The sequence below is a fragment of the Scyliorhinus torazame genome, chromosome 11 (genome assembly GCF_047496885.1).
Source record: "Scyliorhinus torazame isolate Kashiwa2021f chromosome 11, sScyTor2.1, whole genome shotgun sequence".
Classification (NCBI taxonomy): Eukaryota; Metazoa; Chordata; class Chondrichthyes; order Carcharhiniformes; family Scyliorhinidae; genus Scyliorhinus; species Scyliorhinus torazame.
In genome coordinates this window covers 167,298,252-167,322,664 of record NC_092717.1, presented here as the reverse complement: position 1 = coordinate 167,322,664, position 24,413 = coordinate 167,298,252, and the positions used below count along the sequence as shown (strand labels likewise).

At 45.1% G+C, this 24,413-nt stretch overlaps 1 protein-coding gene across 1 annotated transcript in view; it reads right to left on the bottom strand.

Annotated features, from left to right (window-relative positions):
- The window catches only part of ripk2 (receptor-interacting serine-threonine kinase 2), a 101,653-nt gene that overhangs the window by 11,043 nt on the left and 66,197 nt on the right, over window positions 1–24,413 (bottom strand). The window contains exons 6-9 of the mRNA XM_072467965.1: window positions 23,451–23,612; window positions 16,594–16,679; window positions 14,781–14,861; window positions 252–399 (exon numbers count right to left, since the gene is read on the bottom strand). Coding sequence (XP_072324066.1) covers window positions 252–399; window positions 14,781–14,861; window positions 16,594–16,679; window positions 23,451–23,612 — 477 coding nt within the window. The remainder of the gene's footprint in view (window positions 1–251; window positions 400–14,780; window positions 14,862–16,593; window positions 16,680–23,450; window positions 23,613–24,413) is intronic.

Below are 24,413 nucleotides of genomic sequence, written 5' to 3'. Positions count from 1 at the left end.
CTTTATCCATTTTTCTTTAAACTTCATAATTATGTCACTAACTTCACTCCCTTCAGCAAAACTATCAATTTAATTTAGCGAGTGGCACATGTTCTCTGCTTCCTGCATCACCTCACTGATCTTCCTACCTCCCCACCATTTCTTGATGATGCCTCTTCCTCGTTTATTCATTTTCCACCACCTCAATATATCTGTTCCACCGCCAGAATCAAATACCAGCTAGGCAGAAACAATAAATCACTCGCACTTACTGCTATCCCTGTTATCTGGTGTTGTTGACATAATATTGTATGGAGGTAGCGAAGGAGCAGGGGGAAACTGATGGAGAACTCCTGCTGATTGCCGAAAGGAGACATCTTCCAGATGTGAAGATAAGCTGTGTGGTTCTGCATTCATAGCCTGTCGCACAACACAATCAAAAATATGTTATCTTGAGAAAACAGAAAAATGCAATTTAAATAGATATTAATTTTATTTTTGTTATTTACAGCACAGAAGGACACCATTCAGCCCAACATGGCTGCACAGGTCCCCAAAAGAGATACCAAGCCAGTACCATTCTCCAGCCGTATCTCAGTAGCCCTCCAAATGAATCCCTTTCAAATAGAATGTAGAACATACAGTGCAGAAGGAGGCCATTTGGCCCATCGAGTCTACACCGACCCACATTAAGCCCTCACTTCCAGCCTATCCCCGTAACCCAATAACCCCTCCTAACCTTTTTGGATGCTAAGGGCAATTTATCATGGCCAATCCATCTGTCCTGCACATCTTTGGACTGTGGGAGGAAACCGGAGCAGCCGGAGGAAACCCACGCAGACACGGGGAGAACGTGCAGACTGCGCACAGCCAGTGATCCAGCGGGGAATTACCCTGGCGCTGTAAAGCGACAGTGCTATCCACTTGTGCTATCGTGCTGCCCATAATATATGTCCAGCTTTCTTTTGAAACCCCCGATGGAATCCACTTCCACCACACACTCAGGCAGGGCATTCCAAATCCCAACAACTCTTGAGTAAAGAAGTTTCTCCTCATCTCTCTCCTAGCTCTCTTTGTGAAATTGTGAAATTGCGACTCCTCGTCACTGACATACCAACCAACTAGAGGAAACAGAATATCCTTCTTTACCCTTAAAAATTATTTTAAAATTAGGAGAGATTGAAATGTTTGAAGTTTACAAACATTTATCTGTCAACAAACATAATTTCACAGGACAGTACTGGTGTTTCAGGTAGCATATTTTTTAAATCTGACCAGAGACAGGCCAAAATGTTATCTGGCAGCCAGAAAAACCATTACATTTGTGGCCGTTTCTCCATTGATCAGTGCTCTGGAAGCCACCACGCTGTCACTTTGAGAATAGTTATTGTTTTAGATAATGATTGAACTATCAAACTTTGGTGCCATGTCTGCAGAAATTCAAAACATTGTTTCATGAAAAGTCGCATAAAAATCCATTATAATGATTCAAATGTATCACCAGCAAGGTTAATGCAAGCATCTTGGCTGGGATTCTCCGAGCCTCCGAGCCAAAATCGAGCACGGCGCGGAGGTGGAAAACAGGGCCTCAGATCTGCGATCGGGTCTGACGACGGGACGTGAACCTCCAGCGACCGGAGAATTGGCGGCAGTACTGGGGTGAAATTCTCCTGAAACGGCGCGATGTCCGCCGACTGGTGCCCAAAACGGCGCCAATCAGATGGGCATCGCGCCGCCCCAAAGGTGCGGAATGCTCCGCATCTTTGGGGGCCGAGCCCCAACATTGAGGGGCTAGGCTGACGCCGGAGGAATTTCTGCCCCGCCAGCTGGCGGAAACGGCCTTTGTTGCCCCGCCAGCTGGCGCGGAAATGACATCCCCGGGCGGCGCATGCGCGGGAGCGTCAGCGGCCGCTGACAGTTTCCCATGCATGCGCAGTGGAGGGAGTCTCTTCTGCCTCCGCCATGGTGGAGAACGTGGCGGAGGCGGAAGGGAAAGAGTGCCCCCACGGCACAGGCCTGCCCGCGGATCGGTGGGCCCCGATCGCGGGCCAGGCCACCGTGGGGGCACCCCCCCGGGGCCAGATAGCCCCGCGTCCCCCCCAAGACCCCGGAGCCCGCCCACGCCGCCTTGTCCCGCCGTTCAAAAGTGCTTTAATCCACGCCGGCGGGACAGGCAATTTATCGGCGGGACTTCGGCCCATCCGGGCCGGAGAATCGAGCGGGGGGGGGGGCCCGATTCCCGCCCCCGCCGAATATCCGGTGCCGGAGACTTCGGCAACTGGCGGGGGCGGGATTCACGGCAGCCCCCGGCGATTTTCCAACCCGGCGGGGGGTCGGAGAATGACGCCCCTGTTCTACCATGGCCGGAGGGAGTAGTTGGAGAGTAGACCAGGAGGTGGGCTGTGGGGTCAGGGTGGACGGGCATAGAACACCATTGCCGCAGACTGCAAAGGCTGATGAAACAAAACAAAACCTTCGATCCCTCCCCTAGTTCTACTTCTTTTTCCAATTTTCTTCAAACTTCATAATTATCTCACTAACTTCACTCCCTTCAGCATGTTCTAAGTGTCAGACAGTTGTTTGAACAAATCAGAAAGCCTCAGCTGCGAATTAGAACCAATGAGAGTAAATAAGGGGTTAGACCATAGCTATCGTTCCCTTAAAAAATAGACCTCGTGGGCGAGGTTTTGTTCTTAAATTTCTGCCTTCCTGAGTTCTTGAATTAACCATCTGTTGTGTGAATTCTTTATGATTTGATGTTAACTTTTTTCACTGTGTTCTGATCAGTTTATGTATTATTTGATCTAAGTTTTGATTCAGTTCTTATGCAAGTGTATTTAAGTGAATATTTAGTAATAAAATGCGTTTTGGACACCTCAATCATTCGGATTGAGTGCCTTATTTTTGGGAGAAAAATAAGAGATCCTACAATGCTCCAAAAGATTTGTCACAAAGCAAAATATACATGCAGCAAACACAATGTTGGATGTCAACAAATCCATTTGAAATGCGCTATTGCTTGGACAGACTGTGTTACGCAGCACTATAATAAAAAAGATGACTATCATTTAATTAATTTACCAAGAACATTGCACCTTTTTTGGGTCAAATACTTGTTATCTTCCCTGGTGAGAGCAGGCAGTGACTTTGGCGTGCATCAACCAGGCTCTTGTCTAGTTAGGATGAATACCAATTTAGGGATAACTTTACATCTCATTTTCCTCAGTCCTTAAATAATTGTAACATCTTCAGTCAGAAATTCTCCACCCACGGCTACTAAATAAGATGGAGAACCAAGCATGGGGGAAATCAAATCTGCATTTTACCACAGAAAAGCATTCTTCCTTTGTGGTCCAACACCATAAGCTATTGAACTTTCAGTATTTAATTTATCTAGTACACAAGGTTTTAAGACAGCTTTTTATAACCTCGTTTTACAACTTGTATGATATAAACAAGATATCACAACTGGTCTAACTGCTTCCTGTACATTTGTTTGCACTGAGTGCTGAATTTGGTGCTTTTTGAGTGCTATACATCAAGAGTTTGGTGACCGAGGGAGTTAGGTGAGGAGGGAGTAAAGTGCTCCTTTCATTTTGTTTCCGACATTTCCGCAAAGAGTGCGAAGAGAGCCAGGAGTTTACAGAAAGTGTAGCTGACTGGGAGCAGAGTCGGAGGGCGGAGATCTAGTTAGTTCACAGGGCAGCTATATTCTGTCAGGTAAGAAGGGATGGAGGCTAGGTCAGTTGCATGCTCCTCCTGTAGGATGTGGGTGGTGAGGGATACCACCGGTGTCCCCACTGACTATACCTGCGGAAAGTGCACCCAACTTCAGCTCCTCAAAGATCGTGTTAGGGAACTGGAGCTGAAGCTGGATGAACTTCGGATCATCCGGGAGGCAGAGGGGGTGATTGAGAAGAGTTACAAGGAGGTAACCACACCCAAGGTACAGGACAAGAATAGCTGGGTTACAGTCAGGGGGAAAAAAACAAACAGGCAGACAGTGCAGGGATCCCTCGTGGCCGTTCCCCTTCAAAACAAGTATACCGTTTTGGATGCTGTTGGGGGGGATGACCTACCGGGGAAAGGCCCTAGCGGCCAGGTCTCTGGCACTGAGTCTGGCTCTGGGGCTCAGAAGGGAAGGGGGGAGAATAGAAAAGCAATAGTTGTAGGAGATTCAATGGTTAGGGGAATAGATAGGAGATTCTGGTGGTCGCGAGCGAGACTCCCGGAAGGTATGTTGCCTCCCGGGTGCCAGGGCCAGGGATGTCTCGGATCGTGTCTCCAGGATCCTTAAGGGGGAGGGGGAGCAGCCAGAAGTTGTGGTGCACATTGGTACCAACGACATAGGTAGGAAAAGGGGTGTGGAGGTAATGAACAAGTTTAGCGAGTTAGGCTGGAAGTTGAAAGCCAGGACAGACAGAGTTGTCATCTCTGGTTTGTTGCCGGTGCCACGTGATAGCGAGGCTAGGAATAGGGAGAGAGTGCAGTTGAACACGTGGCTGCAGGAATGGTGTAGGAGGGAGGGCTTCAGGAATTTGGATAATTGGAGCGCATTCTGGGGAAGGTGGGACCTGTACAAGCAGGACGGGTTGCATCTGAACCAGAGGGGCACCAATATCCTGGGAGGGAGGTTTTCTAGTACTCTTCGGGAGGGTTTAAACTAATTTGGCAGGGGAATGGGAACCGGATTTGTAGTCCAGCAACTAAGGTAGCCGATATTCAGGACACCAAAGCATGTAGTGAGGCAGTGGGGAAGGGAACACTGACAAAGGAGAGTACTTGCAGGCACGGAGATGGGTTGAAGTGTGTATACTTCAACGCAAGAAGCATCAGGAATAAGGTGGGTGAACTTAAGGCATGGATCGGTACTTGGGACTACGATGTGGTGGCCATCACGGAAACTTGGATAGAAGAGGGGCAGAAATGGTTGTTGGAGGTCCCTGGTTATAGATGTTTCAATAAGATTAGGGAGGGTGGTAAAAGAGGTGGGGGGGTGTCATTATTAATTAGAGATAGTATAACAGCTGCAGAAAGGCAGTTCGAGGAGTATCACCCTATTGAGGTAGTATGGGTTGAAGTCAGAAATAGGAAAGGAGCAGTCACCTTGTTAGGAGTTTTCTATAGGCCCCCCAATGGTAGCAGAGATGTGGAGGAACAGATTGGGAAACATATTTTGGAAAGGTGCAGAAGTCATAGGGTAGTAGTCATGGGCGACTTTAACTTCCCAAATATTGAGTGGAAACACTTTAGATCAAATAGTTTGGATGGGGTGGTGTTTGTGCAGTGTGTCCAGGAAGCTTTTCTAACACAGTATGTAGATTGTCCGACCAGAGGAGGGGCAATATTGGATTTAGTACTGGGTAATGAACCAGGGCAAGTGATAGATTTGTTAGTGGGGGAGCATTTTGGAGATAGTGACCACAATTCTGTGACTTTCACTTTAGTAATGGAGAGGGATAGGTACGTGCAACAGGGCAAGGTTTACAATTGGGGGAAGGGTAAATACGATGTTGTCAGACAAGAATTGAAGTGCATAAGTTGGGAACATAGGCTGTCAGGGAAGGACACATGTGAAATGTGGAACTTGTTCAAGGAACAGGTGCTACGTGTCCTTGATATGTATGTCCCTGTCAGGCAGGGAAGAGATGGTCGAGTGAGGGAACCATGGTTGACAAGAGAGGTTGAATGTCTTGTTAAGAGGAAAAAGGAGACTTATGTAAGGCTGAGGAAACAAGGTTCAGACAGGGCATTGGAGGGATACAAGATAGCCAGGAGGGAACTGAAGAAAGGGATTAGGAGAGCTAAGAGAGGGCATGAACAATCTTTGGCGGGTAGGATCAAGGAAAACCCCAAGGCCTTTTACACAAATGTGAGAAATATGAGAATGACTAGAGCGAGGGTAGGTCCGATCAAGGACAGTAGCGGGAGATTGTGTATTGAGTCTGAAGAGATAGGAGAGGTATTGAACGAGTACTTTTCTTCTGTATTTACAAATGAGAGGGGCGATATTGTTGGAGAGGACAGTGTGAAACAGATTGGTAAGCTCGAGGAAATACTTGTTAGGAAGGAAGATGTGTTGGGCATTTTGAAAAACTTGAGGATAGACAAGTCCCCCGGGCCTGACGGGATATATCCAAGGATTCTATGGGAAGCAAGAGATGAAATTGCAGAGCCGTTGGCAATTATCTTTTCGTCCTCACTGTCAACAGGGGTGGTACCAGGGGATTGGAGAGTGGCGAATGTCGTGCCCCTGTTCAATAAAGGGACTAGGGATAACCCTGGGAATTACAGGCCAGTTAGTCTTACTTCGGTGATAGGCAAAGTAATGGAAAGGGTACTGAAGGATAGGATTTCTGAGCATCTGGAAAGACACTGCTTGATTAGGGATAGTCAGCACGGATTTGTGAGGGGTAGGTCTTGCCTTACAAGTCTTATTGAATTCTTTGAGGAGGTGACCAAGCACGTGGATGAAGGTAAAGCAGTGGATGTAGTGTACATGGATTTTAGTAAGGTATTTGATAAGGTTCCCCATGGTAGGCTTATGCAGAAAATAAGGAGGCATGGGATAGTGGGAAATTTGGCCAGTTGGATAACGAACTGGCTAACCGATAGAAGTCAGAGAGTGGTGGTGGATGGTAAATATTCAGCCTGGATCCCAGTTACCAGTGGCGTACCGCAGGGATCAGTTCTGGGTCCTCTGCTGTTTGTGATTTTCATTAATGACTTGGATGAGGGAGTTGAAGGGTGGGTCAGTAAATTTGCAGACGATACGAAGATTGGTGGAGTTGTGGATAGTGAGGAGGGCTGTTGTCGGCTGCAAAGAGACATAGATAGGATGCAGAGCTGGGCTGAGAAGTGGCAGATGGAGTTTAACCCTGAAAAGTGTAAGGTTGTCCATTTTGGAAGGACAAATATGAATGCGGAATACAGGGTTAACGGTAGAGTTCTTGGCAATGTGGAGGAGCAGAGAGATCTTGGGGTCTATGTTCATACATCTTTGAAAGTTGCCACTCAAGTGGATAGAGCTGTGAAGAAGGCCTATGGTGTACTCGCGTTCATTAACAGAGGGATTGAATTTAAGAGCCGTGAGGTGATGATGCAGCTGTACAAAACTTTGGTAAGGCCACATTTGGAGTACTGTGTACAGTTCTGGTCGCCTCATTTTAGGAAGGATGTGGAAGCTTTGGAAAAGGTGCAAAGAAGATTTACCAGGATGTTGCCTGGAATGGAGAGTAGGTCTTACGAGGAAAGGTTGAGGGTGCTAGGCCTTTTCTCATTAGAACGGAGAAGGATGAGGGGCGACTTGATAGAGGTTTATAAGATGATCAGGGGAATAGATAGAGTAGACAGTCAGAGACTTTTTCCCCGGGTGGAACAAACCATTACAAGGGGACATAAATTTAAGGTGAAAGGTGGAAGATATAGGAGGGATATCAGAGGTAGGTTCTTTACCCAGAGAGTAGTGGGGGCATGGAATGCACTGCCTGTGGAAGTAGTTGAGTCGGAAACATTAGGGACCTTCAAGCAGCTATTGGATAGGTACATGGATTACGGTAAAATGATATAGTGTAGATATATTTGTTCTTAAGGGCAGCACGGTAGCATTGTGGATAGCACAATTGCTTCACAGCTCCAGGGTCCCAGGTTCGATTCCGGCTTGGGTCACTGTCTGTTTGGAGTCTGCACGTCCTCCCTGTGTCTGCGTGGGTTTCCTCCGGGTGCTCCGGTTTCCTCCCACAGTCCAAAGATGTGCAGGTTAGGTGAATTGGCCAATGATAAATTGCCCTTAATGTCCAAAATTGCCCTTGGTGTTGGGTGGAGGTGTTGAGTTTGGGTGGGGTGCTCTTTCCGGGAGCCGGTGCAGACTCGAAGGGCCGAATGGCCTCCTTCTGCACTGTAAATTCAATGATAATCTATGATTAATCTAGGACAAAGGTTCGGCACAACATCGTGGGCCGAAGGGCCTGTTCTGTGCTGTATTTTCTATGTTCTATATTACAGCGTTACTTTTAATCTGTGCAAGATAAGACTCAAACAGTAGCTGCGCATTTCCCTTGACTCTCTTTCCTGCTTTTACATTTTTAAAAAAATGTCTTTATTCGTTCTTGGGATGTCGGTGTTGTTGGCTAGGCCAGCATTTGTTGCCCATCCCTAGTTGCCCTTGAACTAAGTGCCTTGCTAGGCCATTTATGTGGGGGGCAGTTAAGAGTCAACTGTATTGCTGTGTGGGTCTGGAGTCACGTTTAGGCCAGACCAGGGACATAGTGACATAAAGGCCAAGGGTGGTCCAGAAGAAGACGAGTCTGTAGAATGTTTTGCTGACAGTCCTGGAAATACATTGTGGAACTGATGAGAGGAAAAGCTATTTTAGATTTTCTATTTCGTAACACGGCAGTGCTAATTAGTAGTGCCATAAAGACCTGCTGAGAAATAGTAACCTTAATTCAACTGATTTCCACGTTATGTTTGAAAGTGACATATGTACTTTCTCTTCTCGACTCTGCATCGCATGATCATTTATAATCAACTACAACATAATTTCACCAGCAGTTACATTTTTCTCTTCATCCCCTCTTCATGTTTGCAGAACGATCACTTCTCCACAACACCTTAACTCTTGTCACATTTTACCAGATGCCCATCATTTCTTCCAAATTACCAGCGCACCTTCCCTGTGAGGCAGCAATTTATGTGTGCTTTCTCCAATTCTGCACAATGTATTTGCTGCTTAAAGTGTGGTCTCCTCTAAATTAGGGAAGCACTTTGTTTAGTGTGGGTGTGCTACTGACATCCATGGGTTGGATTCTCCATCCATTCACGGCAGTGTGATTCTCCAGTTCCACTGCAGTGAATGGGAGATTTGGCTGAACGTCAAATTATCAATCCTTGCTAGCATTGGTAGCGAGGTGGATTCTTAACAGAGAATCCCAGCCCATGCAGCTCATCGCTTCAAATCTCCCTTTCACTCTTACTCTGATTTTTCTCTCTATGCCCCTCACTAAAAACAAAACTGAATGCGAACCAAGAATAATACCTTGGCAGCTGAAGTAGAAAGGAATGCCAAGGTCTCCTACAAGTTTATAAATAATAAAAGGGTGAGGAAAGAAAGTGTATAGCTGATTAGATATATAAAAAAGGAGATTTGCCTGTGGAGGCAAGAGGAAGAGCAGAGATTTTAAACGATTGCCTTCCATCTGTCTTTATAAAGGAAGAGGATGCTACCCAGGCTGAGGTGAGAGAGGATGCAACTGGTACTCTCAAGGAATTTACAATAGAGGAGGTGTTAAAAAGGTTGTCTTTACTTAAAATTAATAAGGCACCAAGACCAGGGGCGAAATTCTCCAGAAACGGCGCGATGTCCGCCGACTGGCGCCCAAAACGGCACCAATCAGACAGGCATCGCGCTGCCCCAAAGGTGCGGAATGCTCCGCATCTTTGGGGGCCGAGCCCCAACATTGAGGGGCTAGGCCGACGCCGGAGGAATTTCCGCCCCGCCAGCTGGCGGAAACGGCCTTTGTTGCCCCACCAGCTGGCGCGGAAATGACATCCCCGGGCGGCGCATGCGCGGGAGCGTCAGCGGCCGCTGACAGTTTCCAATGCATGCGCAGTGGAGGGAGTCTCTTCTGCCTCCGCCATGGTGGAGACCGTGGCGGAAGGGAAAGAGTGCCCCCACGGCACAGGCCCGCCCGCGGATCGGTGGGCCCCGATTGCGGGCCAGGCCACCGTGGGGGCACTCCCTGGGGCCAGATCGCCCCGCGCCCCCCCCCCCCCCCCAAGACCCCGGAGCCCGCCCACGCCGCCTTGTCCCGCCGTTCAAAAGGTGCTTTAATCCACGCCGGCGGGACAGGCAATTTATCGGCGGGACTTCGGCCCATGCGGGCCGGAGAATCGAGTGGGGGGGCCCATCAACCGGCGCGGCGCGATTCCCGCCCCCGCCAAATATCCGGTGCTGGAGACTTCGGCAACCGGCGGGATTCACGCCAGCCCCCGGCGATTCTCCGACCTGGCGGGGGGTCGGAGAATGTCGCCCCAGATGAGATGCATCCAATAATACTAAGCGAGGTGAGAGTAGTGATTTCATAGACACTGGTGATAATCTTCCAGTCTTCGTTAGACACGGGTGGTGCTAGAAGACTGGAGAATTGGAACTGTTATACCCTTGTTCAAAAAAGGGTGTAAAGATAATGCAGGCATTAGTGTGATTCCAGTGAAAGGGAAACATCTGGAAACGATCATCTGGGACAAAACCAATAGTCACTCAACAACAGGTGCAGGATAATTAAGGAAAGCCAACATGGATTAATTAAGGGAAAATCATTTTAACTAACTTTCTGGAGTTTTATTTGAGGTGGAAACAGAGAAAGTTGATAAAGGTAATGCTACTGATGTGGTGTATGTAGATTTTCAAAAGGCATTTGATACTGTGTAACAAAACAGACTTATGAACAGAATTCTAGCTCAAGGAATAAAAGGGAAAGTAGGCACTTGGATGAGAAATTGGCTGAGTGACAGGAAACAGAATAGCGATAAATAGTCTTTTTCAGATTGGAGGAAGGCTTGTAATGGAGTTCCCCAGGGGTCAGTGTTGGGATCTTTGCTCTTCCTGATATATATATTCATGACCTAGATTCTGGTGTTCATGGCATGATTTCACAATTTGCGGATGATATCAAGTTTGAAAGTGATGAGGATAGTGTTGAATTTCAGAAGGACACAGACATTGGACAGGTAGGTGGCAGATGAAGTACAATGAAGTGAAGTGTGAGGTGATTCATTTTGGCAGGGAGAATGTGAAAAGACAGTATAAAATAAAAGGAGAAACTCTAAAGAAGGTGCAGGGGCAAAAGGATCTTGGTATATCTACACAAAACTCATTGGGCCGCAAAGTGCTTCTGCTGTAACTGAATCATGTGCGTTCTATAGTTTGGGAGGGATTCAGGACATTCTAATGGACTAGCACAGGCCCCACGTCAAACTAGTACAATTCTAACGAACACTGGCATGTGATTTGCTGGGGTTGGGATCGGCACTGGAGAGCCTGACAAGCAGGAGCTGCATATAAGCACTCCAGTCCCCACACTCCCTCATTCCGGCTAAGAATATGTCACAGGTTGCGCTGGAGCATGCCCATCCTGTTGATGGGTTGGCTGGAGCCAGAGGATACCTAACGGGGTGACCAGGGGAGGCACCCATATGACCTAAGTTCACAGTCAGCGACATGCGCATTCGAATGGCTGCCTTGCAGGCTGCAGAAATGGTGGTCCATGTCTGTCCACTTTGACCCTACGGTCCACCTCCTGGCCAACTCTCGCTACTTCCCCCGGGGCTGGCAGAAGCTCCCGGTCAGCGATACAACTTTCAGCACACTATAGCGATGTTGGACACTGTGTGTACCCCCTCTCTCCCTGAGCAGCCATGGTGCCCGATTTTAAATATCACAAGTGAACCTCACCGTCTGTAATTACTTCTGGCGGATGTAGAGCATCGTGGGGGCCCCGGAAATTACCGGGTCGGGCCTGTTCATGATATGCCAATGGCGTTTATTGTAAAATTTGCATGCCCACGCTGCATGCAGCGGGGAACGCATTCTCGCCGCTGCTGAGGCACCGGAGCATGGCATTCCATCGGGTGCCCGGTGCCGGCCTCAACTTTTGGCGATGCACGATTCACCGCCCGATCACATTTTCCGAATCCAGCACCACTGGACAGAGAATCCCGCTCATTGAATGTGACAGGACATTTGAGCGAGCAGGTAATAAAGCATATGGTGTCCCAGGTTTTATTAATCGGAGTTTGAGGACAATAGTAAGGAGATCATGTTGTGCTTGTGTAAAGCACTTTAGGCCTCATCTGGAGAACTATGTCCAATTCTGGGCGCCATACTTGAGAATGGATGTGAAGGCATTGCAGACAGTACAGAGGAGATTCACAAGAATGATTCCAGGGAGAAAGGACTGTAGCTATGAGGATAAATTGGGTCTTTTTTCCTTGGGGAAAAGAAGGCTGAGAGAAGATTTGATGGAGGTTTTCAAGATCCTGATGGATATGGACAGGGTAATAGTGAGAAACTGTTCGCTCTCAAGAGTACAAGAACTAAAGGACACAGATTCAAAATAATGGGCAAAAGGAGTGCAAGTGATTGAGAAAAAATGTTTTCATCCAGAGGGTGGTTGGAGTCTGGACGAGCTTCCTGAAAGGATGGTAGAAGCAGGTTCAATTGAGGTATTCAAAATGGATTTGGATTGCTCTCTGAAAAGAAAGTACAAGGTTACGGGGATATGGGAGAATGCTCTTTCAGCAAACCAGTGCAGACTCAATGGGCCGAATGGCCTCCTTCTGCATTGTAAAATTCTGTGACCTGCCTCTGGGCACTGTGCAACCCTCTGGTCTGAGCAATGGTTTTAGTAGCATCGCATTAGCCTGAAGTCATTTAAAACTCTCCAGTGCCATTGTATAACTCACCCGATTGTCTTTCCAATGAAATCAGGTGCCCTAGAAAGTGGTGGAAGGACAACCTAGCCCAGCCACCTGGAAAGACACAAGCCCCTAGTGTCATGCGAGAGTGCCTTTAAGAACTGGATGTTTAAGCAATGTACCTTTAGGAAAACAGTGATGACATAGAGTGGGTGGGGCTCTGCTTAGTTCAGCCATTTTACAGTTTGGTTTTGCAGTTTGATAAGTGACTGGCTGGTTTTGCTGAGAGCAGTTAAAAAGTAGAAAGCCAGTTTGAGACAGCAGCTTGAGAAGTTTTGGTTTGCTGTGATCTACTTGAAGGGAGAAAGCCAGATTTGAGAAAGCAGCTTGGGTGTGTCTGTGTGTGTCCAGAGAGCTGCAGGGAGAAAGCAAGGTGCTGGAGCTGAAGTCAACCAAGCTAATATATCTCTGCCATTCTACAGAAAATATATATATCCTTTAACGTGATGTGCTACTGTTTAAAGGTGTTAAGTCTCTTGGAAGTTTGAAGGAACATTTTAAGGAATTAGTTACTGTTGCAATATTTTCTGAGTTATCTTTGAAGTAAGGGGTGTTAAGAGATCCAATGTTTATTTAAGCTGTTAAGTTGAGTTCATGGAATAAACAGTGTTTTGTGTTTAAAAGCCCACGTGTCCATAATTGTAATCCCACACCTAGGGAACAAGCCGTGTGCTCGGAAAAGCAACAAATACATTAAAGGGAGAGGTTGATTGAACTCCATGATACATTTTGGGGTTCTGAAAATGCCTCGCCCGTAACACTAGCATCACATGAGCTTGAAGGAAGCTGCCGGTGTTTAAAATTTCCACTTTCATTTTGAGTATAATTCATTTTGACTACAAAGTTGAATATCATCCTGCTGTCTCATTCCATTTTCCTGCCAGTTACTCCCAATCACTATGTTACATTCCCTGCCGAATCTCTGTCGGCCTAATTAATGCCTGTCCCAGATGAACACATTTTCACCTCGTTCTAACCTTCCAGCTTGATTTTTCAATCCATCATATACAGAGATATTACAGTGATGGTTGCAAATGCCTCCCAATGAAGGGTTTTTTGGAATTTTGGAAGGTTTTCCAGCATTTTCAAATATTTCTACTGACCGGTGGCAGTTTCTGACTGAATTGTGGGAATGATTGTTTCAACAAAATGTTTATTTTTTTAAAATATAAATTCAGAATACCCAATTTTTTTTTCCAATTAAGGAGCAATTTTGCGTGGCTAATCCACCTAGCCTGCACATCTTTGGTGTGGGGGTGAGACCCACGAAGACAGGGGGAGAATGTGCAAACTCCACATAGACAGTGACCCGGGGCCGGGATCAAACCCGGGTCCTCGGCGCCGTGAGACAGCAGTGCTAACCGCTATGCCACCGAGCTGCCTAAAAATATCATGTCTTGATCACAGATCTCTTGGAACATACTTGAGATACTTGAGGAATGAAATTGGCTGAAGAAATCCCAGGATAAAACCTCACAATGACCATTATAGTATTTTTTTAACATCGAGGATCAATTAAATAAGTAAAATATTTTTTGAAGTTGTTGAAGCGAACACTATTGTAGGGTTTATTTTTGACAAGGTTCAAGTCTGTAAGCTGGTAAGTAGCTGCTTTCTATTTCTTTTTGTTTACAATGGGCACAATTTAACTGGAAAAAAATCTATATTGGGTTTTGGGCATGTTTAGCAGAGTGTTTCACAGTGGCTGCAGTGCCAAGAAACAGCCTGCTATTTAATGGCATTGTGCTATTTTTTTGGGCCTCGGGGAGTTTCTCTCCACGAGGCCACACATGAGTCATTTCCTGTGGCGAATCCCTGGCATCGCCAATCTGGCACCCATTCACCTTGGCACTGCCAGTCTGGGCCCCTGACAGTGCCAAGGTGCACGAGGGAGTGCCAGAGTGCCACACTGCCCTTTCCCCTTCCACCCAGTGGTCTCTAGTGGCCTGGGAGACCCTACCAGGTGTGATTACAACTGGTCCATATTTGTGGAAACTAGTTCTAAACAGTTCCCTGGTGAGGTTTCCCAGGCGTGACCTTTAGGTCCCAGGTGTGGGAAAATCCCACAAACACATATTTAAATTAGTCGAATGGCTTATTTAAATATGCTGCTCTGGGTCAGTAAGGGCAAGTGCCAGATTGTGACATCTCGCGAGACTCCGTTAAATCTGGCGAGGCATTTCGAGTGTCGCAAATCTCATGAGAGGCCCCACTCGAGATTCAACAGCCTCGACCCGACATTAAGTCAGGCGTGATGAGGCCATTAAATCGCGCCCTACATCTTTTTAAACAGAGATAGTTTGAATGATGCGTGTATTAATTACCTGTACTGGTATGTTAAGTGACTTCAAGTCTCCATTGAGTTTTTCATATGATGCTGAGAAAAGGTTTAATTCGCAATTCCCCTATAATTGTAATAAAAATATTTGAATACAATTAAGCACAGGCCCAATAATAAGTAAATGTCCTCCAGATTTTAACAGGTTATTGAACATCAGTATAAATATACCGGTTGTAGGTCAGTCATTCAGATTGGCAGCAACAAGGGAATTCTGCTCCTCCACCCCTCTTGACAGCAAAGTAATAAAATGTTCTGTGTATTGGATTGCATTGTATTCTTCCGACAACACTGTGAACAATTTTTATTTAAAGTAACAGTCATGCACCCTGCTGCGTACTTTTAACCTACTTGAAAATGCATTTGAAAATCGAACCATATTGTTGAGATGTTTACAAGACTACACAAAAGATAATTGTAGATGACGAAAGCCATTCATGTCTACCTTCTTTTATCAAAATATTCCAGAAATTTTTCTATCTGCAGCATTTACTTGTTTTTTCCCTCCACTGTTCTATCTCCATTCTCTAGTCCAGCATCAATGAGCCATTGTGTGAAGAATCTTGGGCGGTATTCTCCCATTTGGCGGCAGAGTGTCCACGCCGTCGGAAACGTCATCGCGTTTCACGATGGCGTGAACGGGCCGCTGGGAGTACTGATTCTGGCCCCTACAGGGAGCCAGCATGGTGCTGGAGCACTTCATGCCACTCCAGCCTCCCATCCCGGTGCGAACTGTGCACCGCGGGATCCACGCATTCGCAGTGGCGCCGGTGTCAATGAGGACATGCGCAGTGGCACCGGTGCCAAACCGCACATGCGCAGTGGCCTCCCTCAACATGCCGGCCCCGATGCAACATGGCATGGGAGTTCAGGGGCCGGCGCATACGAAAATAGGCTCGGGGAGTGAGAGGCCGGCCCGCCGATCGGTGGGCCTTGATCGCGGGCCAGGCCCCATCGGAGCCCCCTCACCGGGATCGGAGGCCCCCCCGGGATCGAAGCCCCCCCCGGGATCAGAGCCCCCCCCGGGATCAGAGCCCCCCCCCCCCCCGCACAGGCAGCCCTCCGACCCTGCGCGCAGAGTTCCCGCCGGCTGCGACCAGGTGTGGACGGCACCGGCGGGACTCTGCCTTTTTAGAGCGTCCGCTTGGCCCATCGGGGCCGGAGAATCGGCGGCCGCGCCAATAGTGCCGATTCTCCACTCTGCCGGCATCGGGGCGCGATTGCGGGGATTCTCCGGCCCGGCGCGGGGCTGGGAGAATCCCGCCCCTTAAACTTGGCTTTATGATAATAATCTGTATGTTTTGTTCTACTCTTAGAAATTAGCTGAAAGTGGTTGCCCAGATTTGCATTTCCTGTACCAGTTGTCATCTATTACTCCTCTTCCAAAGCACCTCTTCGACATCTCCTATCAAAGTTACATAGCTATATCTCACAGTAGGCCTCTATTTACCACCTCTCCACTAACGGGCACGGTGTAAATGCGGCACTTGCTGTGATACTGCAATGGATTGAGCCAAATAAAACAAACTGATCCAACTGATGATGAGACGTCCAGACTCAAAACATTAGTTCTAGTTCTGTTCTCTCTCCACAGACGCTGTCAGACCTGCTGAGATTTCCTAGCATTTCTTGTGTTTGTCCAAGTGATTTTGGTTGATTACAATACTGATCACATGTTGGCTACAATGGCAACATCATAATACATCAATTCTAATTTTAATTTACTAATCCTGGCAATTAAGGTAAAAGCCCTTACCACTTTTTTTAAAATTGAAGGAAACCAATTCAAATCAACTTACTTTTGCTCTCTTAAGATACAAAACATCTTCAAGTAGAGTGAGTTCATTAAATGTTCGAACCACAGGTTCCAATTCCATGAGGCATTCTTTGTAAACAAACAAGTTTTAGATTAATGATTATTCATTTTGTCTTTAAATTTTGAAACGTAATACTTAATCCATGACCTGTTTACATTGTACTATTATAGAATCACAAGGCAGGATGTCACTGGTTTAAATTGCAATTCACTGAAATCAGCTGCACCAGTGCAAAAGAGAAAGAAATTTCAAACTCAAATTACATCTGTGCAAATGGCATTTCTGCTATCTTTTGTGCCCATTTAAAAACATTACACTAGTCACAGACCAGACCACAAAACTGGCCATGCCCCCAGAGTGAATTAGCCTTCATTGCGAGTTTTCACTAATTCAACTCATTTGTTGGTTTTGAACAGCCTCTTAAAATTAAGTTTTACTTCAAGCACATTTTAAAATCTCGTTAACTATATTCTTACTTTACTAAGAAACTAGCTATTGAACACCAACGTAACTAGCAAACGGTTTTGTACAGTTTCTTTAAAGTCATTTTCTGCTACTTAAAATCAGGCTACTTGCAAATGGTCCCCAGTGCACCATTGGGGACAATGCCCTGGAGATCGGAAGTTGGGGGACAATAATTTATCTTCAATGTATCACTGTCAAATCATATGCTTCCAAATAATATCGTTGCCCCAACTGTTGAAATCAATCTAAAGATTCTCAAATTCCTGACTTATGTAAAGCCACCTTTACTCCAGCTCCTTGTCCTCTTTTCTGTCTGTCAGTATGCCTCGGGAATAGTTGCATTTGGATTTCATTGAAATGAGGGAAGCCACCTTGCCATGTATTTCCAGTCATTATGACATATTGTGCTGGGCACAAGGGCATTGTTGTTTCCGCCATTACTAATATCAGGATCTTGGACGAGAACCCGGCAATTTGCCATTTGTAAAACTGTGAGGAAAGGATACTTCCTCACAGGACTGATAACACTGACCAATAGGTATCTTTTATAGCAAAACAAACTTTAATTTAAACACAGACTCAATCACATTTCAACAAAGTAATAGCTCTATAGTTAACAGTTAAAACAGTTCTTAAATGAAAGGAACAACTTTAACTTACTCCCTACACCTGCCACTATATGTTCCAATTAAGTAAACCAATATAGTTTAAAGATCACTTATAAATAAAGTTAACAATCAGATTTACATACTTTTCTCTGTGCAAAGACCTTGGAGAGAACGCTTCAGGAGTTCAAGACCTGCCTTGTCAGATTAAACGCCTATGGCAAACTGCAAACTGCAGACAGACCTGGTTTTCCCCATAAATTATATCAAAGGGCATTCTTTGATCACCTCCCACTAACATGTTCCGTGACCTGTTCATCCAGTAAAAGCATCATCCCTCAAATTATTTACACCCCAGGGATCTTCCAAAATCAAAACAATGTTCCATTAGCCATCTATCTTTAAATAAGTAAATGGTTAAAATCAGTGATTACCTCACTTTACAACTCCTTAATCACAGATTTAGAAGACATACTGCATGTATCTTAAACCAGAGATTTTAATAACATTACTGCAACAAATATAAAATACAGTATTTAACAATTTTTTACATTCATCACACTAAGGACATCAATGGCATTTGAAATTTAAAAAATGAAATGAAAATCGCTTATTGTCACAAGTCAGCTTCAAATGAAGTTACTGTGAAAAGCCCCTAGTCGTCACATTCCGGCGCTTGTTCGGGGAGGCTGATACGGGAATTGAACCCGCAGTGCTGGCCAGCCATGGTCTGCTTTAAAAGCCAGCTATTTAGCCCTGGGCTACACCAGCCCATTTAAAAGGGTGGCTTCTCTGATGTGATAGATATAGAAACTGGATCAACTGACGGTATAGTAAGTCCATCTAGGCTATAGCGAGATTTTGTTAGAAAACAAATTTATCCCATCAGGATTATATTTCTAGACTTTTCACAGAACCACAGAAGGAAATATTAAATGTTTAGTCAAAGAGGTAGGTTTTAGAGAGTGCCTCAAAAACAAAAGCAAGAGAGATGTAAGGAGAGTATCCCAGGGCTTTAGGGCCTAAGCAGCTGAAGGCATGGCCACCAATAGTGGAGTGACTAAAATTGGGTATGCTTGAGAGGCCAGAATTAGGTGAGCGCTGGAGGGTTGTGGAGTTGGGAGAGATTATAGAGATAGGGAGGCGCAAGGTAATGGAGGCACTTGAAAACTAGAGTCTTAATTTTAAAGTCAAGATATTGTTTGACTTGGGAGCCCATGTAAGTCAGCAAATAAAGAAGTGATGGGTAACTGGGACCTGGGTCGGAGTTCAATGCACCTTCAGAGACGAGTTTGGAGGTGGGGGGAAAATGGTATGATCATGTAGGAAGATGCAGAGTGGAGATCTCACCAACTCCCTGTCTTCCTCCAATTAAATGTGGGTCTGGAAGCATGCAAACAGCTTTCCCACCTGGGGTTGAAAATACCACCCTAGGGGGGGGGTTTAATTCACATGGAGGTCTGAAACTGCCCACTTAAGTGCCTGATGTGGGCCTCCCATGGAAAAGTGATGTGGGACTTCCACTGGTTCTTCAACTAAGTTCTGTCTCTAGTATAAGTAAAGACACGAGCAGTAGAGATTTGGGTGACCTCAAGTCTACATATACACTGGGAATCTTGTCATGAGTGCATTGGAATAGTCAAATCTAAAGGTAACAAATGCATGAATTTGGTTTTCAGCAACAGATGACCGGAGGAAGGGTTCAAGTCAGACAACGCGATGCGGATGGATGACGTAAATATGTGATTGGAAGCTCATCTCGGAATAAATTTATTTATTTTATTCTAAATATAGCACTTGAGATTGTGAATAGTCTGGTTTTTTTGAGACAGTTGAAAAGGCGTGGCCTGGAATCGGTAGCTAGAGAATGAAGGCTGCTGCAAGGACTGAAGAAAATGGTTTTAGTCTTCCCAAAATTGAATTAGTTAAATGAAAATCTATCTCTGTCCAGCATTTCATTTCCCCAAGGCTTTAACACATCACATGTGAGCAAACCTGCTTTTCTAACTTGTAAAATAACATCTAAATGATACAAAAGGGCGAAAGTTTGGGAGTACTTCTTTTTTAAATACCATTCTCCATTCACATGTGTAACAATGCATGCCAGGCTGACCAGATAACCACACGGTCTGTAAAATCTGCGGTTCAACAGTTTTTTCTTTAAATATATAGGAGATTGAATTTTCCATTTGCAAACCTCTATTAACCATTTAATGCACAACGCCAATAAAGAATGTCTATCCGTACATCAGTAATTTTGACACAGAATTTGCTTTACTACTGGTGTATAGATTTCACAGAGGGCTCAGGTACTCCTGAATTGGCTATATGAACAGATATTGAGACGGTTCTTTCTTCAAAGAAACAGCAAAAAAATGGATAACACATTAATTCTTTAATTGAATAAAATTTGTCTACACCTCACTGCCCAAAGAATATTCAAATTGCCCTAAATGAATGCATTTTGAAATCTTATTTGATTATCCAATTTACAGGGAGTTGTAAGGATCAAACTGGTCTAGCAAGGAGGGGTTAATAAGCAAGCATTGCGGTTGGATTCAAGAGGGACTCCAGGAGGAAGTTGCTTTTCCCTCCTAGGAGGGTGACAGCAGTGTGACTGGGCAAGGAGATACAAATAGTGAGGGAGATCAGTAAGCTTTTAACTATTACTCTGCAGGTGGGAAACCTTCAGATAATGGCAAGAATGCACACAGAGGCCAAGTCCAGGGAGTTAATATCAAAGGTAATGTTGAGTGAGGACCAGGGTACTAAAGATGTCATAGAGGAGATGAGCGAGAGGCTGAAATTTGAAATACTGATGATGAATCATTGTTCGATACAAACTATTAGAGAGGAGTCAGGCAATATTTTTGAGACTTGATGAGCTTGATGCACAATGAAAACTTTATGGGGAAGTGCAGAAATGTTGGAAAAGGAAAGATAAATGTTTAGAAGTGACCTGGTGAGGGAGCTATGCCACACTATGTTGATACTTAGGTGGGGTATGCTGTGGAATTATATAACTGGGGGTAGTACCATTGATATGTGGGGTAAGAGTTATTGTATGTGAGCAGGTTTATGCCAACAATGCCAGAGTCTTCAACTGTATGTCTATGAAGGGAATTGCTTGCAAATCCTACGAACATTCTGGAGAATAATAAGATGGGTCAGTGGTTGAAGATTGACCATGTAGACAGGAGACAGGAAACATAAATGAGCTGGTTAAATTCGGTCATCTCTCGAGGTCCCCAGTATCAGATGCTAGTTTTCAGCCAATTTGATTTGTGATATCAAGAACTGGCTACAGGCACTGGATAATGCAAAGGCTATGGGCCATGGCAACATTCCAGCAGTTATACAGAAGAGTTGTGCTTCAGAACAAGCTGCACCCGAGCCAAGATGTTCCAGTACAGCTATAACACTGGTATCTACTCAGCAATGTAGAAAATCATCCAGTTATATCATGTCCACAAAAAGCAGGACAAATGCAATCAAGCCAATTACTGCCATAGCAGTCTACTCTCGATAATCAGCAAGATGGGAAGTGTTGTCAACAGTGCTGTCCAGCAGCACTTACTCAGCAATAAGCCACTCAATGATGTTCAGTTTGGTACCACTGCCAAGGCCACTCAGCTCCTGACCTTGTCACAACCTTGGTCCAAATGTGGACAAATGAGCTGAACTCCAAAAGGTGAGGTGACCGCCCTGGACAACAAGGCAACATTTGACTGAGTGTAGCATCAAGGAATCCTAGCAAAACTGAAGTCAAAGGGAAAACATTCCACTCATTGAAGACATACACAGCACAAAGGAAAATGGCTGTGGTTGTTGGAGGTCAATCATCTCAATCCCAGGACATCACTGCTGGAGTTCCTCAGTGCAATGGCCTTGGCCCAACTATCGATAGCTACTCCATTATAAGGTCAGAAGTGAGGATGTTCACGGATGATTGCACAATATTCAGCAACATTCGCTACTCCTCAGATACTGCATCAGTCTGCGTCCATATGCAACAAGATCTGGACAATATCCAGGCTTGGGCTGATAAGTGGCAAGTACCATTTGTACCACACAAATGCAAAGCAATGACAATCTCCAACAAGAGAGGATCTAACCATCGTCCCTTGATATTCAATGGCATTACCATTGCTGAATCCCCCACTATCAACATCCTGGGGATTATATTGACCAGAAACCTAACTGAAATAGTTATATATATATATCTATACGGTGGTTACAAGAATGGGTCAGTGGCTGGGAATCCTGTAGGGATTAACTCACCTACTCCCTCCTGACTCCCCAAAGCCTGTCCTCACCATCTACAGGGCACAAACTAGGAATATAATGGACTACTCACCACTTGTCTGAATGACTGCAGCTCCTCCACACTCAAGACATTCAACATTATCCAGAACAAAGAAGCCCGCTTGATTGTTATCACTTCCACCACTTTCAGCATTAATTCCCTCCATCACTGAAACACTACGACAGGGAGGAGAGACTGCTGGGGCCACGGGGAGGACAGGCTGCCGCAATCCAGGGTGGAACAAGGGTCGGTTGGTGTGTGTGAGAGTGTGTGGGTAGGGGTGGGAATGAGAAAGTGAGCATATATCTGCTTTACTCCCAGTCCCAAGATTTTCACACCTCACCCCCACCGACACATATCCTTGCCATTCACACAGTGGGGGAGGATGAGTGAGAGCATGAGCATCCTGAGACCCGGGTTGAGTCAGACACACACACTTTGACCCTTGAATGGAAATTTCTATTAATAACTTCAATACAAAAATAATTAATTACTTTGACATTACTTTCGCTTTGCTCAGCAAGCTGCTTCTTCTCTTCAGTACTCAATTTTTAAAACAATTCAGTTTAATGTTGTGCCAAAATTGATCTTTCTGGAATTTTCTCAATGGCTCCTGAAGTGAGGATAAAGTAGAGACTCGGCTCCCACATGAAAAGGCTGTCCGACAAGAAGCATTGCAGTAACTCACCATGGAACCTTCAACAGCACTTTCCAATCCTGTGAACTCTCCCACCCAGAAAGACAAAGGCATGCAGTTCCATGGGAATGCCATCATCGGCAAATTCTCCTCAACGACACACCCCATCCTGACTTGGAACTATATCGCCGTTCCTTCAGTGCCAGCGTGTCAAGATCCTGGAACATCTTCCCTCATAGCATTGTGTGTTCCACATGGTCTGCAGCGATTGAAAAAGGCAGCTCACCCCACCTTCTCAAAGGAAATTAGGGATGGACAATAAATGCTGGACTAGACAGCAATGCACACATCCCATGAATGAATAAAAACAAATATAAGTGGGATATTCACTGTGAGAGGGAGGTGAGTCATTTAGGATTCTGATTCCTGGAGAACCAGCCACACAGTCCACAATAGGATTATGGGAGGTTTGTGCTGCCATGCTACGGAAGCCCATTTTTCTGACACATATATTCCAGATCCCACCAGGAACTAGCTCATGTCTCCCCCCAAGTCACTAGTGTTGCAACCTTAGTAGGAGAGGGGGAAGGCTATTTAAAACCAATGCAATAACAATCTCACTGAATTGACAATGAGGAACACATCATGATAGAATGAAAGAATAATTGCTATAGGTGAAGGAGAATAACACACCATGATTGAATGAAGGAATAATTGATATAAGTGAAGGAGAATGTTAGTTTGTAGTGGATTATGCTGGCACCAAATTATTGCAATCGCCCTATTATCCTATCTTTGCATATACCGCACAATTTTAACAACTTACTGATAAAGGAAGGCCGTTCATTCGGATTTTGAGACCAGCTACTAGTCATTAGAGCAAGCAGTGTTTCGCGATTGGGGATGTCCAAAGGTAAACTCTCCTCACTGGTGTCAGGTCGGGAACCCTGCAGCACACTAAACATGACCTGCACTGGGTTTGTAGCATCTGAAGACAAGAGTTGCAGATGAGAAACTTGAACCACAGTATCAACAAAATATTTTTTCATAACCATTAAAATGTGCAGCGTTTTAACATTAACTAAATAAAGATATTTTACATTCAAAATGTATAGATGTAACATTACGGAGAAACAAAACAACAGCAGGTTTTTAAAAATGTTGGAAAATCAAAGTTTCTTTGTAAGTATTGTGCGCTCTGTATTCCTGTAGTTGTCCTGACCGGACAAAAATTATTTCATGTAGACATTTTCATTTCAAGTGATGAACGTTTTAATTTAGATTATCAAAAAAAAATCAGTTTCACCAAAATGCACAATGCAGCAATAATTATCCCATTGAATAATTTGGGACTTGCTTAATTTTTAAGGTTTACAATTTTTCAACACACCTCAAAAGTTTTTATGAAGTAGAAAAAGCCACAAACACAATTGACATTTAGAGAGTCAGTCATAGTCATACAGCACAGGAGACCCATTGAATCTGCACTGACAAGACTACACTAATCCCACTTTGCAGCACTTGGCCTATAGCCTTAACATTTCTGACACTTCAAGTGTTCATCCACATACTTTGTAAAGGTTGCGAGGCTTCCTCTACTACCTTCCCAGGCAGTGCATTCCAGTCTCCCAACGCCCTCTGGGTGAAAAAGGTTCTCCTTAAATCCCCTCAAAACTTCCTGCCCCTCACCTTGAAATTATGCCCCCACTTATTGACCCTTCAACTAAGGGGGGACAGCTGCTTCCGATCCACCCTGCCCATACACTACATATCCAGAATGTGGCGACTT